Source organism: Apodemus sylvaticus, chromosome 15, assembly GCF_947179515.1.
Source record: "Apodemus sylvaticus chromosome 15, mApoSyl1.1, whole genome shotgun sequence".
NCBI lineage: Eukaryota > Metazoa > Chordata > Mammalia > Rodentia > Muridae > Apodemus > Apodemus sylvaticus.
The window spans coordinates 85002841-85022791 of record NC_067486.1 but is presented as its reverse complement, the minus strand read 5'-3'; the positions used below and the strand labels follow the sequence as shown (position 1 = coordinate 85022791).

The 19951-nt window shown below is 38.7% G+C and overlaps 1 protein-coding gene across 4 annotated transcripts in view; it reads right to left on the bottom strand.

Annotated features, from left to right (window-relative positions):
- Positions 1–7633: 7633 nt before the first annotated feature.
- The window catches only part of Fgd4 (FYVE, RhoGEF and PH domain containing 4), a 185739-nt gene continuing 173421 nt past the window's right edge, over positions 7634–19951 (bottom strand). For all 4 annotated transcript variants that reach the window (XM_052158297.1, XM_052158298.1, XM_052158299.1 and 1 more), the window contains 6 exons: positions 18514–18544; positions 18038–18130; positions 17442–17567; positions 16657–16797; positions 9276–9416; positions 7634–7957 (listed from right to left, as the gene is read on the bottom strand). In XM_052158297.1, coding sequence (XP_052014257.1) covers positions 7700–7957; positions 9276–9416; positions 16657–16797; positions 17442–17567; positions 18038–18130; positions 18514–18544 — 790 coding nt within the window. In that variant the 3' untranslated portion in view covers positions 7634–7699. The remainder of the gene's footprint in view (positions 7958–9275; positions 9417–16656; positions 16798–17441; positions 17568–18037; positions 18131–18513; positions 18545–19951) is intronic.

Here is a 19951-nt window from a genome sequence, read left to right as displayed (position 1 = left end):
TGTGATATGTGCTTTGAGCTTTAGTAAAGTTTCTTTTATGAATGTGGGTGCCCTTTGATTTGGAGCATAGATGCTCAGAATTGAGAGTTCATCTTGGTAGATTTTTCCTTTGATTAACTTGTTTGGAATTTTTTCCCCAGACTTTTATTCTGAGCTAGTGTCTGTCTTTGTTATTGAGGTACATTTCTTGTATGCAGCAAAATGCTGGGTCCTGTTTATGTATCCAGTCTGTTAGTCTCTTTTTATTGGGGAATTCAGTCCATTGATGCTAAAAGTTTTTAAGGAAAAGTGATTGTTGGCTGTCTATTATTTTTGTTTTTGAGGTGGAATTGTTTTTGTGGCTATCTTCCTTTGGGTTTGTTGAAAGAAGATTACTTTCTTGCTTTTTCTAGGGAGTAGTTTTCCTTCGTGTGTTGGAATTTTCTATTATCCTTTGTGGGGCTGGATTTGTGCAAAGATATTATGTAAATTTGGTTTTGTCATGAAATATCTTGTTTTCTCTGTCTATGTTAATTGAGTTTTGCTGGGTATAGTAGCCTGGGCTGGCATCTGTGTTCTTTTAGGGTCTGTATGACATCTGCCTAGGATCTTCTAGCTTTCATAGTCTCTCGTGAGAGGTCTAGTGTAATGCTGATAGAGCTGCCTTTATATCTTACTTGACCTTGTTTCCCATATTGCTTTTAATATTCTTTGTTTTGTGTATCTGGTGTTTTAATTATTATATGATGGGAGGAATTTCTTTTCTGGTCCAGTCTATTTGGAATTCTGCAGGCTTCTTGTATGTTCATGGACACCTCTTTCTTTAGGTTAGTTTAGTTTTCTTCCACAATTTTGTTGAAGGTATTTACTGGCCCTTTAAGTTGGGAATCTTCACTCTATTCTATACCTGTTATCCTGAGTTTTGTCTTCTCATTGTGTCCTAGATTTCCTGGGTGTTTTGGGTTAGAAGATTTTTGCTTTTGAATTTTCTTTGTTGTGTCAATGTTTTCTATGGTATCTTCTGCAGTTGAAATTCTCTATGTCTTGTATTGTTGGTGATGCTTGCATATATGACTTCTGATCCTTGTCCTAGGTTTTCTAACTCCAGGGTTATCTCCATTCCTCATTTCTTTACTGTTTCTATTTCCATTTTTAGATCCTGGATGGTTTTGTTGAATTCCTTCACCTGTTTGATTGTGTTTGCCTGTAATTCTTTAAGGGATTTTTTTTGTGTTTCCTCTTTAAGGCCTTCTAGCTCTTTAACTGTGTTCTCCTGAATTTTTTTAAAGGGATTTATTTATATCCTTCTTAAAGTCTTTTATCATCATCATGAGAAGTGATTCTTGATCTGAATCTTGCTTTTCCAGTGTGATAGTGTATCTAGGACTTGCTATGATGGGAGAACTGGGTTCTGATGATGCCAAGTAGCCTTGATTTCTGTTGCTTATGTTCTTGTGCTTGCCTCTTGCCATTTGGTTATCTCTAGTGCTACCTGCCCTTGCTGTACCTGACTGGAGCCTGTATCTCCTCTGATCCTGCTTGTGTCAGAACTCCTTAGAGTCTAGCTCTTTCTGTAATCCTGAAGTATTCTGGGGTATGTCAAAGCTTCTGGGAGTCAAGATGCTTTAGAGATTCTAAGATCCTGGTGTGATCAAGCTCCTGAGATCCTGTGATCCTGTGTGTGTTAAGGAGTTGAGCTTCCTCTGGATATTGTGGAACTGGGTGCAGAGCTAACACCTGAGGTCTGCTCAGGGTACCTCCTCAGGGTGCCACTGGCCTGGCAGGGTTCCTGCATCTCTGGATCTCGCTGGTCTCAGTTCCTCTCTAGTGTTGGGGCTAATGTTTTGCCCTCCTCACCTATGACACTATGGTCCTGGGCATGTTAGAGTACCTGGAAGTTGACCTCCCTCTGCGTGATGTGGGACTGGGTACAGAGTTAGTACCCAAGTTCTGCTCAGGGTATTGCTGGAAAAGTATTCTTGTGACATTTCTTAGGATTTTCTTTAGTTTTTATTTGATGACTAGAAACCAGAAGTGCCAGTATGCTATTGGAATAACCTGATCAGAAAATTTTCTGATCAGAAAATCAAAATCATGTATACTGAATACATATAATACTGGTGGAAATAACACCCAAGGCTCCAGAACCAATTTAAGTATGTCTTTATTTACAAGATACAAATATTTCATATTTAACAAGAATTGAAAGGTTTAATTTTATGTTTTTGATTATCTGCTTTTATGATCAACATATACAGATGTTACACTATATATACAGCATGTCTAAGTATTGTACATTCACACTGCTGCAAAATAGGGATGTTTATATTTTCACATTAGCATCAACTCTAAAATTCTGATGTGCCCTTTGAAACTCAGTCAACAAGTCAAAAGAAATAAAATCAAAATAATACCTATTTTGTAAATACAGTTAATTGTCTCTTAAAATATGAAATACAAGTTTGGCTTTATATATGAATGATTATATGCTAATGATTATTATATATTTGAGTCCTAATATTTCATAATACACAATGTAATTCTGTCATCATAATGGGTTATATGGTCTGTCTTTACTTGATGCATTTATTATTCACTTATTAAAATATACTAAAATTTGATTTAATTTTTTATCAAATTGACCACAATAAATTTTAGGGTAAGGTATAATCTTCATGTAACTTTCAGTGACTTACACCTCCAACAATTACCTATCTTGTAGAAGCCTTGTGTTATTTTATCTTGAAATACAGAAAAGTCACAGCATTTGGCCATTCCCTTAGCTTAGAAAGTTGATTTTAGAGTAAAATAGAAGCAGAAAATGGCTGATATAATGAAATTATTTTATAAAAGCTTAAAGGAGACATAATGATAAGATAATATCATGTATAATTTAGAGGCCAGGGTCAAAGTCCGAGCACAAGGATTTCATCAACAAATGAGTACATAGATATTTTCTAACTTATTTCCCTTGAGCGGTTCACATGGATACTAGTAGCCAGCCCGTTTATCCCGCGTCTTTCATTCCTTTCAGTTGCTAAGCTCAGTGCTCTCTCTATACCTGCAACAAAACCAACATTGTCTCTTCCTGTAACCTACCAAGATTGACAGGCTTAGGTAAAGATGAATTCTAACATTAAAAATGTGAGTCATTTTGTTACAATACTGAAATTAAAATTTACATAACATTTTGTTCTTTGGTGAGAATTGAGGATTAATTTTACATTTATACATATCAAGTCACAGACAGGGTTTTTAGATAGATCTAGTTGTCTAATGTTTCTTTTTAAATCTAGGGAACCTATAGTTTTATAGTTATATGAAAATAAAAAAATTGATTCTAATGAAACTTAGAACAAAGAAGTGACAGGATTTGCTACAGATGTGAACATAACTCTAATAAGAGGAACTCTTTAGCCTCAGTTCTTATATTCTTGAAGATCACAACATTAAAGAAAACACTAAGATTGTTCTGTCTTTCAAATTTTAGACTATATATACCATGTGCTTATCTTAGACTTATTGACATGAACATCATGTGATGTAGGAAAGCTACGTTACCTCTTACTCTTACAATAACAGAGATAAATAAGACCCAAGCTTTCCAGGAATTGATTTGCTCTTATTCATGCTCATTAGCCATGACGACACACTGACAGAGATCATGATTAAGAATGCCTTGCAGACAATACACTCTAAATAACTTAAAGCTTTAGAAATAAACAAATGATATCTGAAAATACTGAAGAAGGGAAACCCCTTCCATTTCAACCAAGAGGAGGAAAAAAAACCCAAACTACCCATCTCTGCCAAAAAAAAAAACAAAAAAAACAAAAAAAAAAACCCACACACACACACAAAAACCAAAAAACAAAAACCAGAATCATGAGCTCCAGAAGTATTTTTGAGTAGAGGATTTTAGAAGGCATCAGTGGCTCTTCAACAACCCTGAAGTACCATGGAATTATCGTTTGCTTTAAACAGTTCTGATAGCAACAGATACTCTTGTTTAGAAAATTCCACAGGGAATATTTACAAGGTTAATTCCTGTATTAAAAAAAAATGGTGTAGGTAATCCAATGAAGACAGTATGGCAGCCTTTATCTTGAATTCAATTCACAGAAATGTACAATCCAGCTGATAAAACAGAGCAGAGAGGATGAACTGCTTCACAATACATAGCCTTTGTAGAAATTAAACACAAGGCTAGAAAGATGGCTCAGCGGTTAAGAGCACTGACTGTTCTTCCAGAGGTCCTGAGTTCAATTCCCAGCATTGGAGTTGGTTATGGATGGTGGTTCACAACCATCTGCAATGGGATTTGATACCCTCTTCTGATGTGTCTAAAGATAGTGACAGTGTACTTACATACATAAAGTAAATGAACAATTCTAAAAAAAAAAAGCCATGGAATGACTCCTTCCTTCTTACTCCTGTGCTCAGAAATTTGGATTATCATATAACTTCTCAGAAGTTGATTCTCTATGTGCTGTAGCTTAGGACCTTCATGTTAAACTTTTGGCATAAACTCATACCTGGAGAATTTTATTGCTTGGCATTATTACAAAAGTGACTAGTGGCATTTTTCATTATTGAAGTCCACATAAAACTTTAGATAAAAGCATGGACCACACCTCACCTTTACCAAATGGTAAACTTTCAACAAAAGCAACAATTAAATCGAAAGTTGAAATGCTTTGAATGAATAACAATTTTACCAAATAAATATTTTCTTAAGTTTGAAGGAAGGACACTTTTCTTAAAGATTACTTTTGAACGCATTAATTTAGAGAAAATAAAAAAATTAAGAACCATATGAAACATTTATTTGATCAGGAAAGGATCAGGCTCATTTTATCATGAAACTCAATTATCTCAAAAAGAGGTTAGGTATTCTAATAACCACTTGAATTAATTTTTTAAATATGTATGTGCATGCATGCTGTCCATGCATGTGTGCCACATATATTTAGGGAACTGTGCATATGTGCGTATCTGAGGCTGATGTCAGGTGACCTCCTTGGTGCCTCTCTACCTCATGCATTGAGGCAAAGTTACCTGCTGTTTCTGTAATCGCTGCTCTAGCTCGCCTGGATAAAGCACCTTCACCAAGACTTCCTGGCCGCACCTCTGCTGTGTTGCCCCTGCTTGCCTGGCCTTTACATGGGTTCTGGAGATCTGACAGGAATAGAATTCTCCTTAGCCCCAGGTTTGAGTTCTTAATAACAAACTAACCTTATTCTATTACTTTTTCCCCTACATGAGTATTTGTGGTTATTTTGAGCAAGATGGAGAAAGCAGTTTGTGCTTGGCTCAGTGTGGGGAGAAGGAAAGGTGGTAACTGGAGAAGACCCTCATCTGGACTCACACTCCTTACTGAATGAACACTAGGAGCATGGTAACATTCTTTTTATGAGTATCCTTTCAATAATCTAAGTTAAACTACACTGACTATCTAACCATATCCCTTCTATTCAAGAATTTTCTGGTAGGCAATCATGTAGTCTTTTTTGCTGAGCAAATAAGTTTTTTTTTTTAAATAATCTGACATAAATCTAAGTGAGAATAGCCCACTCATTCTATTTATATTTATAAAAGTCATCCTTACTCTGATAGTCATTCTACATACTTACTGCTTTTCTTTTTTTGAAATATGAAAAATAAAGTAAGATGTATAGGTATTGTTTAATTTTGTCAACAGGTACCCCCTCACACCTGGTTTCTTTTCTCCCACTCAAACATAGTATCAATGCTGACAACTAGAAAAGAGAAACAATGTACAATTTCTTTCTGTATGACTCTTATTTAGTAGGGAATAAAGAGTTAGCTTTTTGTTTTGCCCATTAGCGATTCTAAATAGATGGTTTAATGTTAATGGTCATGGCTGGTATTTCATGGAAGAAAGCAACCTAATTGGTTTCCCTACTCCTTTGGAATAGGAAAAACAAGAGATGTTTCTTGTGTACCATGAGCTGTATAAATGTGTGGTGGTCTCAAATTCTAAGAAATTGTACTCTATATTTCAAGTGTAGCCCTTAAAGATCATGTATAGTGGAGACATTCTTATGGACTCCTAATAAACAGTACAGTAAAAATGGTAATGTTTGGAGAATGGAAAAGGAAGAAAAAAACTCTAATATGAGAAAAATATTAAGTTAAACAGTCAACTCAACATAAGATTTTAGTCACAAGAACACCCTAATAGACAGCCATAGTTCATTTGAGAGTCTGTGGGATAAACCGGGAGAACAATTCTGCGGTTTCTTTAATGCTTCCATCGCATAGAAACCTACCACCACTGATTCTGAAATTCTGGTTTTGGCTGCCTTTTCTAGTGATGATTAAGCATGAATTTCCTTTGCTCTCTTCTCCCAGATAAGTGGGCACACACATGAGCTCTGCTTTGCAGCTGAAGGGCAGAAAGCTCACCAGTCACCTTGTGTTCACTATGTGGTCCTCATTTACCTGTCCATCACAGGCCCATGGAAAGGAGGACAGGAAACAGCAAAGCAATGTCTTCCATAGATCCCGGGGCTGTATAGGTCAGATGTCTCACACAGTTCAAGTTTTAGGAAGTTTTTGTATATGTTGACTTATATTACGATGACAATTATATTATTATAAAATGTAAAATAAACCATACATTTTTTAATCTCTGTGACCAAAGTGCACTTAAGTTGAGAATAATAGAGTAGTTAAAAATAAGAATGTTTAGTTAATATTTACTAAACTCTGATCTTTTATCTAAATAAGAATTAATAGCACCTTCTAAGAGAGGCACTGTTTTAAATAGGTACAGAGCAAAAGAAAAATAGTACTCTAAAAATACTGCTGGAATTCAAACTATATCTGACACCACATAAATTACTGGTTTTTTACTATAAAAATATCAATACACTTAGATTCTAATCAGTTCAACATAAATTACCAATTTTTCTTAAATTTAGAGCACTGCCAAGTTTAGAAATAAAATAGGTTTTATGTTTAAAAATTAACCAGAGTGAAAACAAAACTAAAGCTGAAGAGAAAAGCTGACATATTCATACTTATTTTCAATATTATATTCAGACAAATTGATTTGTATTGTAGATATTTTATTATTAGGAGAAATTCTACAAAACAAGTATTATATTAAGTCAAAAAGTATCAACATTGGGAACCTATAATTTTTTGTGTTGTATAAGAACAGAAACTATTTACGTAGCATGAGACTTACAAACTAGACAAGTTCATACAATACTATAAACTGTCCCTGTACTTTTTACCATAGATCTATTTTGGTTACACAGAGGTATATCTTTCACACTGTTACAAGTCCTACATGTGAACAAGACATGAAGGATTTCTTAAATGAAAGGCTCATTATAACCAGGTAGTGATTCCATCAAATAAAAATTTTCCCCCTCTCAAGGCAAATATACAGTTAAGGAATAGCTTATCAAAAAGGTTCCATTTTACATATTATTTCAGAACTTCAACAGAAAAATGGCTCTGCACACTGATTTTACTACATATAAACATATGAAGGAAGTCCCTAAGAGACGTGTTTATGAAACCATATTTCTCAATGCAAAGGGCTAAGAGGTGAGGCAGAACAGCTGGGGTGTCTTGAGCTGAGCTGGGCTGTCTTGAGCTGAGCTGGGCTGTCTTGAGCTGAGCTGGGGTGTCTTGAGCTATGTGGGGTTTTTTTTTTTGAGACTCCACACTGGCATCCTGAAGCTTAGCATTCGGACATTTTCTTGGGTCCAGGGAGGTTGTTCAAGGTGGCTAGATGCTCACTTGGGCCATCTGGTGTCTCACCTGTGACAGCTAGAAGGATGATTTTCAGCCATTTCTGTTTCAGTTCCTCACTGTCTGCAGCAAAGCTGTGCACAGACTTGGACTGGGTCAGCTTGAAACTATGTGGCAGATCCGCACTCTTAGGCATGTCATCCACAATGTAGCCCAGGAGGGGGATGGTCGCCTGGGCTCTGACATCCTAGGAAAAGACAATGGACATATTAAGGACATATTCTTACATAGGTATATGTGGTCCTTGCTCCTACAAGCTCTCCCCTGACCACTGTCTCAAAGATCCTTCCTTACTCACGAATACTCTTTGGACAAAGGTTGATTTTAGCATCTGTCTATGGGGTCAGCAGCAGTGTTGCCTGAAGAAAATGAAGGAAGTCGAGCTGACACCCAGATGAGCAAAACTGTACTGGTGCAGAGCTCGCTCCTGAGGGAAGCGCATTCAAAGCCCATGCAGTTCTCCAGTTAACGAAACGCCAAGATGGACGGTAAATAACAATAACCTCAATGTTTAAAGCTAGCAAGCATTACTAAGATTAAAAACCATATTTTCCTTAATGATTCATTCATCATAATTATTGTCAGGGAAAACAGCAAAGTAGAATAGTATACCTTGGCATTTTTAGGGATTTTCTAAAAATGTTGTTTTCTAGTTGTTGATGTAGGATGAGGCTAAAATCTGACAAATTTAAAACATTATGTTTCTAAAGTTCATGAATGCATAATTGGTTTAAGTGATGTTCACTTTTAGGGACTGGAGAGATGGCTCAGATGTTAAGAGTACTGACAGCTGTTTCAGAGGTCCTAAGTTCAATTCCCAGCAACCACATGGTGGCTCACAACCATCTGTAATGGGATCCAATACACTCTTCTGGTGTGTATGAAGACAGTGACAGTGTAGTCATTCATATACATAAAATAAATACATCTTTAAAAAATAATTCTAAAAAAAGTGTTGTTTACTTTCAAAGCAAAACAATCTATATATCATGTTCTGGCTTATACTAGAAGCTAAACCAGCATTAGAGCTGACCCCAGGTGTCCGTCCAGCTTAGCTGTACGTATGGGTGACAAAAACTTGTTACTGAGTATTATTACCCCAGGATTTATGGAGACTCCTTCCTTTCAACCGCTTTGTCCTTATATATCTAGTACTATCAACAAATAAAACCAACACAAAGTGACCGAGTACCCCACTCCTCACAGACGGCTGGCTTCCCTCTTCACCTCCCTGTGCTCTGTCTCCTCCTCACACACTCCTGCGCTCCCTAGTCAACTTGCCTTTTCTCACATCCACTAAGTAAGAATAAGAGATCAGCACAGATAATGACTTATCAAGTATATAACAATCAACTATAACAACTGTCAGTTTAAATCAACAAAATCAACTTTTCCTTATTTTAGGAGTGGGTAGGCCACAGTGACACTGCCTGAGCTCTTCTCCTGAGGGTTGGTTTCCACACACTGTCCTCACCATGCCATTCAAATACACACGGCTTAGTTACCTGAGGAGCGCCATACATGTATAGTACAAGGGGATCTTGCTTGGGGATCACACACCATATTTTCTGCCAAGGTTTTGACTTTTCCATGTACTGGAGAAAACTGCACACCTCACTATTTCCTGATACTTCTGCTGATTCAATCTAGAAAATACAATGGAGAGAAAGAATAAGCACAATGAATCAAATGGGGAAGAAACATGCCTTAAGGGAAATATTTATAAAGTACAGTGTATGTATCATTTGGTTGCCTTTTAAAAAGGTATATTTATATTTACTAGTTTTTGTTTATCAGGATGAAAGAAAAATATTTTGAGGTCATCTTTAACTCTATATTACTAGACTTTGTACTTAAATAGTCAACATTTATTGACTGTTTACAGATTTGGTTTTTTCACATCAACACTGACAAGTGCTTTCATTGTTTCTAAAGCTCAGAGTTTTTAATCAGATTCTCAAAGAATACATACTTAGAATTTGATGTGCTAGAATTCAAGCTCAGTCAGCTTGAATCAACGCACTCAACCTATAGCTCTAATATTCCAATAATGTAAGAATATAAAGTCAAAAAGGCAGGATGTGTTAGTATTTAGTATTAAGGTAATTAGTTTCACTAGAGCAAACTTTTGAAAAGCAACTTAGCTTTCTCCTTTGCTTACTAATATATTAAGTACTGGATATTGGGAACCAGAAACATTTAGCTAAGACGCTTTATTAGACGCTTTTCCTATGTAGGGGAGCGCTACTCATTTTTGTCTGCAGGATGGAAGGGAGCTAATGGTGTGGCCTGACTGTGCCACAGATATGGGCTCACATGAGCAGTCAGCAAACAGTTCTAAAAAAGGTCAGAGTTTAAATCAAGGCCACAATATAGGCACTTACACATGAAAAAAGCAAACAAATCCCAACTGATTAATATTTATAAAATTAAAAATAAAATTTAAACACGTAGACTTTTATATAATATAGATCTAGCAGTAAAAATATAAGTCAGTGCCAGAAGGTTACATTTTCTTTTCAAACTCTTGAAACTACAAAACACAAACTGTATACCTATACCCCAGTACTTGGGAGGCAGAGGGAAAAGGACCAGGGTCACTTTTGGCTAAAATCAAGGCCAGCTTAGGTTTTGCGAGACACTGTTTCAAGATAACAACAGCAATAGCAACAGCAGCAGAAGCAGCAGCAGCAGCAACAACAACAAAAACCAACAACAAAATAACAATGGAGACTTTCAAAGCAATTTGACTTTTTATGGTACTCGTGGTAGTTTATCTTGACTGTTAGCCCAAGCGGATGTGGTGTTAACCGAGACAGACTAGCAGTAGCTCAGGTCACGAGCAGCCCGAGGGAGAGCAGTGCTTCACTTCTTGCTGGGGAAGGTGTCCTCTCCACTGTTACTGCTGTTGCCATTTCTGCTGACTCTGGAATCTAGCTGCTTGGCTTCCAACCTGGGCTGAAGATCAGCAGCCTTGTAAGGAAGGCCTTCAGTGACAGGTTGGTCTATGAGGTACTAAACTGAATGACTATCAGGTTCTGTCAGCCTCTTCCACACCCAGCTTGTACTGTGTCATACACACTCATTCTGCCAGTTCTGTTACTCTAGAGAAGGAGTTCTCAACTGTGGGGCATGACTCATTAGGGTGTCAAATGACCCTTTCACAGAGGCCACCTAAGACCTAAGAAAACACAGATATTGACTGTTAGGATTCTAAGCTCCACCCCACAGCCCCCTCTTCTCTCTCTTGCCTCTTTTTTAGCTTCTCTCTTGCCCCCTCCCCCCCGTTTGGTTTTTTGGATTTGTTTTTTTCAAGACAGGGTTTCTCTGTATAGCCCTGGCTGTCCTGGAACTCACTCTGTAGACCAGGCTGGCCTCGAACTCAGAAATTCGCCTGCCTCTGCCTCCCAGAGTGCTGGAATTTACAGGCATGCGCCACCACCGCCCCGCACTCTCTTGCCTCTCTTATTCTCTCACACTCTTAGCTTCTCTCTTGCACTCTTGGGCTCTTCTCTCTCCCCTCCCCCCCTCTCTCCACATGGTCATGGCTGGCCTCTACTTCTCTCCTCTCTCCTTCTCTCTGCCTTTCTCTGCCTCTACTACCCCCTTAATCCCCCCCCCCCTATGCCCTGAACTCTATTCTATGCTATACCCTTGTGAGTCTGGTCCCTCAGGGAGAAGGAGTGCCTAGGCATGGACGCACTAAGGCACCTCCTTTCCCCACACACCCATAGAACATATTTTCATACCTCTTTTTCTTTTTATGATCATAACATTGGTGCAATGTGACTCAGATCTAGAAACTCTGCAGGTTCACATCCTATCTTAGCAGACCACAAGAGATCCATGCTCACTAGCCCAGATCCAGTAAGCTCCCATCAGTTCCCTTCCACATAGTCCCAGGGGAGAGTTCTTGAGCGTGGAGCTACCCCTGTGCTGTCCTTGAGGATGGGAGACATTCAGTTTTTCACTGATCCTCGTTTTAGAACTTTTTCTTTGGGTCAGTCTGTTGTTGTTTAGATTTTCCCCACTTCCCTCCCTCTCATTTGCGGTCTGCTAGTCCAGCCACCTGAAAAGGAGATCTGGTTCCTGGCTCTCCCATGTTAGGGACTCTGTTGCCCTTCCCCCCTCCAATCTGTGTTTGTCTCCCCGGACTGGCAACTCTCAGCCTGTTTGATGATATGCTACCAGCACTGTGGTGCCATGTGGCCAGGCCACTAATACATTACTAGGATACCAAGCAAGCTACTTTGGGTCCTTCCTTTTCCCCGCCCACATGGGCCTCGACTTCCGGCTGCTGGTAGGAAGTTCCGCCCTGCAGCTGAGCAGACCCACAAGCCTGACCTGCGGAGTGCCTGCTTGCTCCCGTGCATACAGGAAGCTCCCCCAGGAGCTGCTGCCACTTAGCCCCCGGCCTCCGTCAGACAGGCCCACATTTTCTGCTACCAGACTGCGGAAGCTTGCACACACACACTGCCATATTGATTGACAGGGAGTTTCTCCAGTCAACAAGAGAGAACCTAGGCCTGGCCAGCATCTTTCGGGCTAAGAGTTTGGTGTCTCAATGCCCCAGTTCTTAAGACTGGTCTTCTGACTGACCTATAAGTTAGGACATTGGCTGTTGGGTGACTTCTCTTCTCAAAAGCATTCTAAATCCCTTTGGGTTCAGGCAGCCACCGAAATTTCCTAGTACTAGGTTGGATTGATTTCTGACATTTCTGGGAAACGTCGCCACCATGACCCTAGAAATGCCTCGTAACGACCTGAATTTCTAGCTTGGTTGTAACCATGTTAATGGAAGTTCTCTGGGATGCTGGTACAGATTACCCAGTAACTCCTGTCCCACCCAATGGGCACTAAATTATCTTCAGCCATATGTTTTAAGAGATCTTCACATATACCACCAGCAGTTTGGTAAATGGAAAAGGCCCAAGCCTTACCTCTCCGTGCTCCCACACCCCTGGCTTGTTCCCATAGCCTGCGCGTTCACTTTGTGTCACAGGCCTAAATCTGCCTGGACAAACTCATTTTCCGTCACCACGATTTTATGCCACTACTGCCAGCTCTCTTATTCTGGTCCTAGTCATATGTCTATTTGCTAATAAAACAATATAGTTTTCTCTATCTACACAGCCTGTCAAAGTTACTTAAGATTCTCATTCCTATTCTATCTTGACTTCTGCTATTCTATCCCTTGCTCAATCTTGTCTGAAGTTTGTTAATTATTAAATTTGGTGAAAGACAGAATTACCAAAAGCCTCTAACAGTTTCTCCCATGAGGTCTCAGCAGATGTGGCTACGGGATGCTGCCTAGATTGTGTATGATATGATAATCACTGAAATACATAGTGGACAAAATAGGATACTCAAGTCAAATGACTTAGCTAGACCAAGGTGAGCCATTTCTCATGTTATGCACATCCATTCCACAGAGAAAAAGCCCTGCGTCTTCTGCACTTGAAAGCCAGACTGATAGCCCAAGTTACTGTGGAGACCACAAAGAACTGTTGGCTACTGGACTCTGTCATTTTTTAAATAACATTAGCTTCTAAATTATTGTTTATTCTCAGACTTCTGACTACATTGACAGCCAGACCGTTATCTCCTTACCTAAACTCTGTTTCCATTCAATGCTTCACATTTCCTCTTCTTGCTGTGCCACTGCCCTAATATTATCCGAGTTCCTATAAATTTACCTAACTCTAATAAAATATTCTACTATAGTATCCAACTTTTTAATTTTGTTCCTTCTGCTTCACAAAAGACTCATCTTAAAGACTGTTCATGTCATTTCATGTTGTCTCTTTTATAAACTTGTTAGCTACAAGAAACCTACTCAGATCTACCTCTCTCATGGACCAAATAGGCTCCATCCAGATAAGTACAACTGCCCCAATTTCCCATTTGCTTTCTATTCTAAAGGGTGGGATTCCTCTGGGTTTCAAATATACATCTTAAGAAAAAAAATCTTTCTCCCAAATGAACTTAGTCCTATTCCCTACCAGTAATAATGTGTTTCAGCATCTTGTCAAGTCTAGGCCCTTGCTATACCCAAGAAGGCTCCAGAGAAGCAATCTTTAGATACTCCAATCTACTCTTAGACACAGCTTCTTTTGGACCTGTACTTCTGACCTATCCTCAAGTGGCTCCACAGACCCTGGACAGCAAGGAAGCAGCCAACTCTCCTAAGACTGGACAGACATCCCCCATACCCATTCCTCTAGGTTCTCCAAAGACATGTCGCCCCCAATTTCAACATGAAGCAGCCGGATATCACGCCGACCCTATTCCTGCTTTGCCATCAGCGCTTTCTAATTTTTTTCTTTTTTAATTAGACCAAAATGGAGGAATGTTAGGATTCTGTGGTATGCCCTTCCCCACTGTTACCTGGCAATAGCTAGATAGGTCTGGCTCACTATGAAAGGGGCTGCTTGCCCCTCCTCTCTCTCTTGACTTTCTTAGCTTCTCTCTTGCACTCTTGGGCTCTTCTCTCTTCCTCTCCCCTCCCCCCTCTGTCCACATGGTCATGGCTGGCCTCTACTTCTCTACTCTCTCCTTCTCCCTGCCTTTCTCTGCCTCTACTACCCCCTTAACCCCCCTCTCCATACCCTGAATAAACTCTGTTCAATACTCTACCATCTTGCATGTGGTCCCTCGGGGGAAAGGGAATGCCTCGGCATGGGCCTGCTGAGGTACCCCTCCCCCTACACTGCCCATGGAACATAGTCTCACACCTGTTTCTCTTTTTATGATCACAATATTTACATTATGAGTCACAACAGTAGCAAAATCATAGTTAAGAAGTAGAAATGAGGGCTGGAGAGATGGTTCAGCAGTTAAGAGCACTGATTGCTCTTCCAGAGGTTCTGAGTTCAATTCCCAGGAACCACATAGTAGCTCACAGACATCTGTAATGGGCATTCAATGCCCTATTCTTGTATGTCTAAAGATAGCAACAGTGTACTCACATACATGAAATCAATACATCTTTTTTTTTTCATGTTTGAAAGGATAAAAATAATCTTAAAGGCTCAGGGGATGGCTTAGAAGTTGCCCTGCATACGTGAAGACAGGAGTTCCAGTCCCACAGACCCACATAGATGCACGGTAGGCATGGCGACCTGCCCATGATTCCAGCCTTGGAAGGCAGAGATAATGGACTTCTGGGAGCAGGCGGCCACCATCGCTATATCACAGTTATGAGTTCTGGGATTGTCTGAGAGGCCTGCCTCAGAGAGTAGCGTGGAAGAGCAACTAAGGATGATTTCTGATATCAGTCATGAGCCTAACCATACACAAACACATGTGTGCCCATATGACTTAAAACATGTGTGCACACACCAGGCAAGAAGGCAATATATATACATAAACACTACAAAAAATGGAAAAAAATTTACAAGTACATTGAGTTACTTTAAGTTTTGTCAATAAAAATGATTTCCTCCTTTAAAATACTCTGTAAAATCCTTGTTTTGGCCTCTTGGCCTATAAAAAATGTTTTAGTCAATCTACTTACAGAAAGCTTGACTACTGTACTAGAGTGCATAGCTGGCACAGGGTGAGGCTCAGACATGCTCTACGTGTGCATGGGCTTGCTTATTTTCTACTTAAAGATGCTACATATTTTATGTGATCACATAAATTAACCCAATTCATGGTTTTTCCCCAAGCATAAGGTTTTCCAAAAAGCTAAATATTTTTTTATTTTATCTATGCAGCCTGAATCTTCAATTGACAAAATACAGTGTCATACTCATTGTACTTTGTCACACCAATCAGCTGCTTCTATGAAAGCCTTGAGTCCAGTGGAGAATATCTCCCTATTCGCTCTGGAATCCAGTGGAGAATATCTCCCTATTCCTCCTACCATGAAAGCCTCATCCAGGCTGTAATACAAGGAATATCTATATCCTTGTATATATTCAGAAGTACAGTTTTGGCTTGTGGACTTATAATTTAACCTCAATTGAAGTTTTAGAGCTTTTCTCAGCTAGCAAATGACTTTTGAATATTTGCTTGTAACAGGTCCGTACACAAGTATTGATTTTCAACATTATTAATAAACTAAGTATATTTATGACTTTGGATGCAAAAAAAAAGTTATCCTATTTGTAGGTGATTTGACCACAAGGACTTATACAAAATACCTTATTTTGTCAACACATGACTTTCAATGGTAAATCAATTTTTGGTACAAGCTACTTTCAAGTTTGTTGGTGGAGCCTGAACTAACTGTAAATTATGAGTCAGACTTGCTTGAGATGTGTTTTAGCAGTGATGCACTCATGAAACTGCTCTCCCTGGCTATTACATGACCATAAAAACTGGCTCCCTTAACACAGTAAGCTGAATTACTATTTTAGGAAATAAAATAGGACTTATTCTAAATTTGAAAATTTTCATGCACTGTTTTCATCATTAATGCAATGAAATCAAAAGTTTTTCTATTAAAAACCCCAAACAAACCAAGCACTAATTTGTACATCCCACCTTTCTATATAATCAGGCAGGAGTCAAAGGCCAACAAACTAAAATAAAAGTATGTCTCCAGCTCATGGTTATCCTGAATGTGAAAGCAAAAACAAGTAAGACACATTATTTGCATCCTTATAACAAAGAAAGTTTGTCATCTAAGAATACTTGGACTGGTGGGATGGCTCAGCAGTTAAGAGCACTGACTGCTCTTCCAGAGGTCATGAGTTCAAATCCCAGCAACCACATGGTGGCTCACAATCATCCATAATGAGAAACAAATAATAATATTAATAATAAAAAAACCATGGGCCAGAGTGAGCCAGGGCCAGGGCAAGAGGGAAAAGGGAAGGGAAAACAAAACAAAACAAAACAAAACAAAAAGAATACCAAGAGTTCACTATTTATTTTTACCTCTAAAATTCCCCGTCTCTTCTTTTCTTCACTCTCTGTGAATCCACTTATTATCTGGTAGCAGTCTTTACAAACTTTGTTCAATCGTCCACCGTCATACTCAAGTTGAGCTTTGTAGTCAGAACATTTCCAACAAACCACCTTTAATTTCAAAAGGATTTTCAAAATGAATAATTAGGGTTTGGAATAATTAAGACAAGTAGATTTAGGAAATATTTATTCATACATTCAAGTGAAAGTAAAGTGAAAGTTATGTTTTTATTAGCTGAAGAACATTTCTAAAGATATTGAACACTTCAGAGCATTTTAGTAATGCCTGTGACAGTCTGAGTGTCTCTGTGATCTCTAAAAGTCATTTGCCCTCCGTGCCATTCACCTCCTCCCTGGTCCCACATCTCAGAGGAAATGGCACAGCCATATGGCAGCACTCAGATAGCTTCTGATGACTACTTCATACCTTCATAGATGCAGCGCAATATGTTCTGTTGACTTTGTTTCAAGTCTAGGCTTGAAGGTTTATGAGTTTCTGGGTCGTTCTTATTCCATGCATACTTATTCAAATTCTTATCTATTTCTTCTTCACAATGTAATAGCCATGAAGCCAGGAGTTATTTTGCTGACCATATTCTTTTTCTTCATGGGACAGCACAGTACTTTGCATATAGTTAGTTCTAAAGCATACTTCCTAACTAAGTGATTGTTAATGATGTTCTGTTTTGAGGCTGATGATTTTATTTCACCTACAGCATTCCCATCAACTGTGACAATGAAGAAGCCTCACTTACGTGGCCACACGCCCGGCAGTGATGCCGCCTTCTGGTCAGTGCATTGAAGGGCTCCTTGCACTGCATGCACATGGTCACTTCATTATCACGTATCCATCTCGGGGCTCGCTTGCCCAGCTCAGCAGTCTAAATGGGAAAGACAGGATAACTTTTAATAGAACAACAATTATTCCTTTTGTTGTTATTTATTTATTTATTTATTTATTTATTTATTTATTTAGAGACAGGGTTTCGCTGTGTAGTCCTGGCTGTCCTGAAACTCACTCTGTAGACCAGGCTGGCTTTAGCTCACAGAGATCTGCCTGCCTCTGCCTTCCAAATACTGGGATTAAAGGCTTGTGCCACTACTGCCAAGCCTATCATTCCTTTTAATAGCATTTTATCAATGTTGTTCAAATTACGTTCTAATACGCAAGATCTAGGAAAGGAAGTAAAAATTTCAAAGCACTTCTAGACACTTCAGAGAGGCTGACATTATTTCTTAACAACCTATTTTGGGATTGCAAAGGAAAAGTTTTGTTAATGAAATGATTAGACAGCACTTTTGAAAATATAAGAGATGAAAGATCTTAAAGTTAACTTCAGAAGTAACTTACAGAAACTTCTAGGGGTATGTCATTTTCTTTTGCAATTGCATTTCTGAAGGTTTCATGCCTTTGATGAAAAGCATCAATACTCTCTTGAAGGGCCTAGGATGTAAATTAAATACAAAATATATATTACAGTATCATTCACACATTAATAGATATGTTTATCACATAAATAACTATAATGAGAATCACCTGTAAAATTAAATGAACTTATACTATATATTAAAAAATCTAAATATGTATATATTCATTTTAAAAAATTTATTTTATGAGTGTTTTTCCTGGCATATGTATTTTACAACACATGTATGTCTGGTGTACATAGAGGCGAGAAGACATTGCATCACTGAAACTGGAGTTATGGATAGTTTTGAGCTACCATACAAGTCCTAGAAACTAAACCCAGTTATCTCTCCAGGCCCCAGTGTATACATTTCTTAGGCACAGCGGTCCAAAAATCAAAAATAAAATAAAAGAGGTACCTTGATCCATTCTTCTTTGTCTTGCTCAGAACTAAAAAACAAACAAACAAACAAAAAAAAAAACAAAGCTAAAATGAGTGAAGAGAACATTAAGAATTTCAACTTGTGGATGAAAACATGATTTTAATGTCACTCTGGATTCTTAGAGAATACAGGAGTACTTTGGAGATAAGTAAAGAGACTCTAGCTTTTCTTTTCTTTTTTCCCTTTCATTCTGATGTTTATTCATTGCAGAGGAGAGCAATAGAGCTTTCAAGGATGTAAGAGATGTGACCCATGACCATGGGGACCTCACTTGTCCTATAGGTCATATAGGTCCTATAGGTCATGGATAGCATGGGTCTGTTGGTCAGAGGCTGGCAGGGGCCTAGCTTCCCATTGTGGCTACCAGTGAACCTTGAGGACACTGTTTCAAAGGGCAAGACTGTTCTTGGGTCATTGTGTCCTCTAGGTTAAGAATGTGACTGGCTTTCTACTCCTGAGGGTTATTTCTCGTTACCCTTACTAAAAGCCCTAGGTTCTGAACCATTATCAGGTTTCCTTAATACAGAGGCTGCAAATTTTAGATTTAGATACAGGTGGAACACTCTTAATGCAAAAATCCATGAAATCTGAAATGTTCCAAAATCTGGAAAAAAAGTGCTGACCAGGTGCCACAAGTGGAAAACTCCATACCACTCAATCTTGCCCCATGGGGGATGGTTGGATTCCAGTGGTGGAGTATGTGCTTGGCATTTGCAAGCTCCTGTATTTTATCTATAACCTAAGAGAAAACACGAAAATAATGGCGGTAATCTCAAAACCTTCAAAATGCTTTATGCACAATATCATTAAAACTACTGTTTCATGTTTTCCCCCGATGATATATATATTTTCATATATATATATATATGAAAAGTCAATAAATGTATTTATTTATTTATTTTTCTATATTCTTTGTTTATATTCCAAATGCTTTCCCCTTTCAGCAGATATTAATTAGCCCAGAATCTCTGAATACTCAAGACACAATTATCAAATGATTCCCATGAAGAAGGAAGGGGAGGGCCCTGGTCCTGGAAAGGCTTGATCCAGCATTGTAGGGGAGTACCATGACAGAGAAATGGGAGGTGGGTGATTGGGGAATGAGTGGAGAGAAAAGGGCTTAGCTTTTCTTTTCTTTTCTTTTTTTCTTTTTTGGTTTTTTGAGACAGGGTTTCTCTGTATATCCCTGGGTGTCCTAGAACTCACTCTGTAGACCAGGCTGACCTTGAACTCAGAAATCCGACTGCCTCTGCCTCCCAAGTGCTGGGATTAAAGGCGTGTGCCACCACTGCCCAGCGACTCTAGCTTTTCTTAATACAGGATCAGTCTAATTTTGGTACCCATACATTTGATACCCATTTTAGTGTCCTTACAATTTGATGGCAAACCATTACTTAACAACTACTGTCTAGTT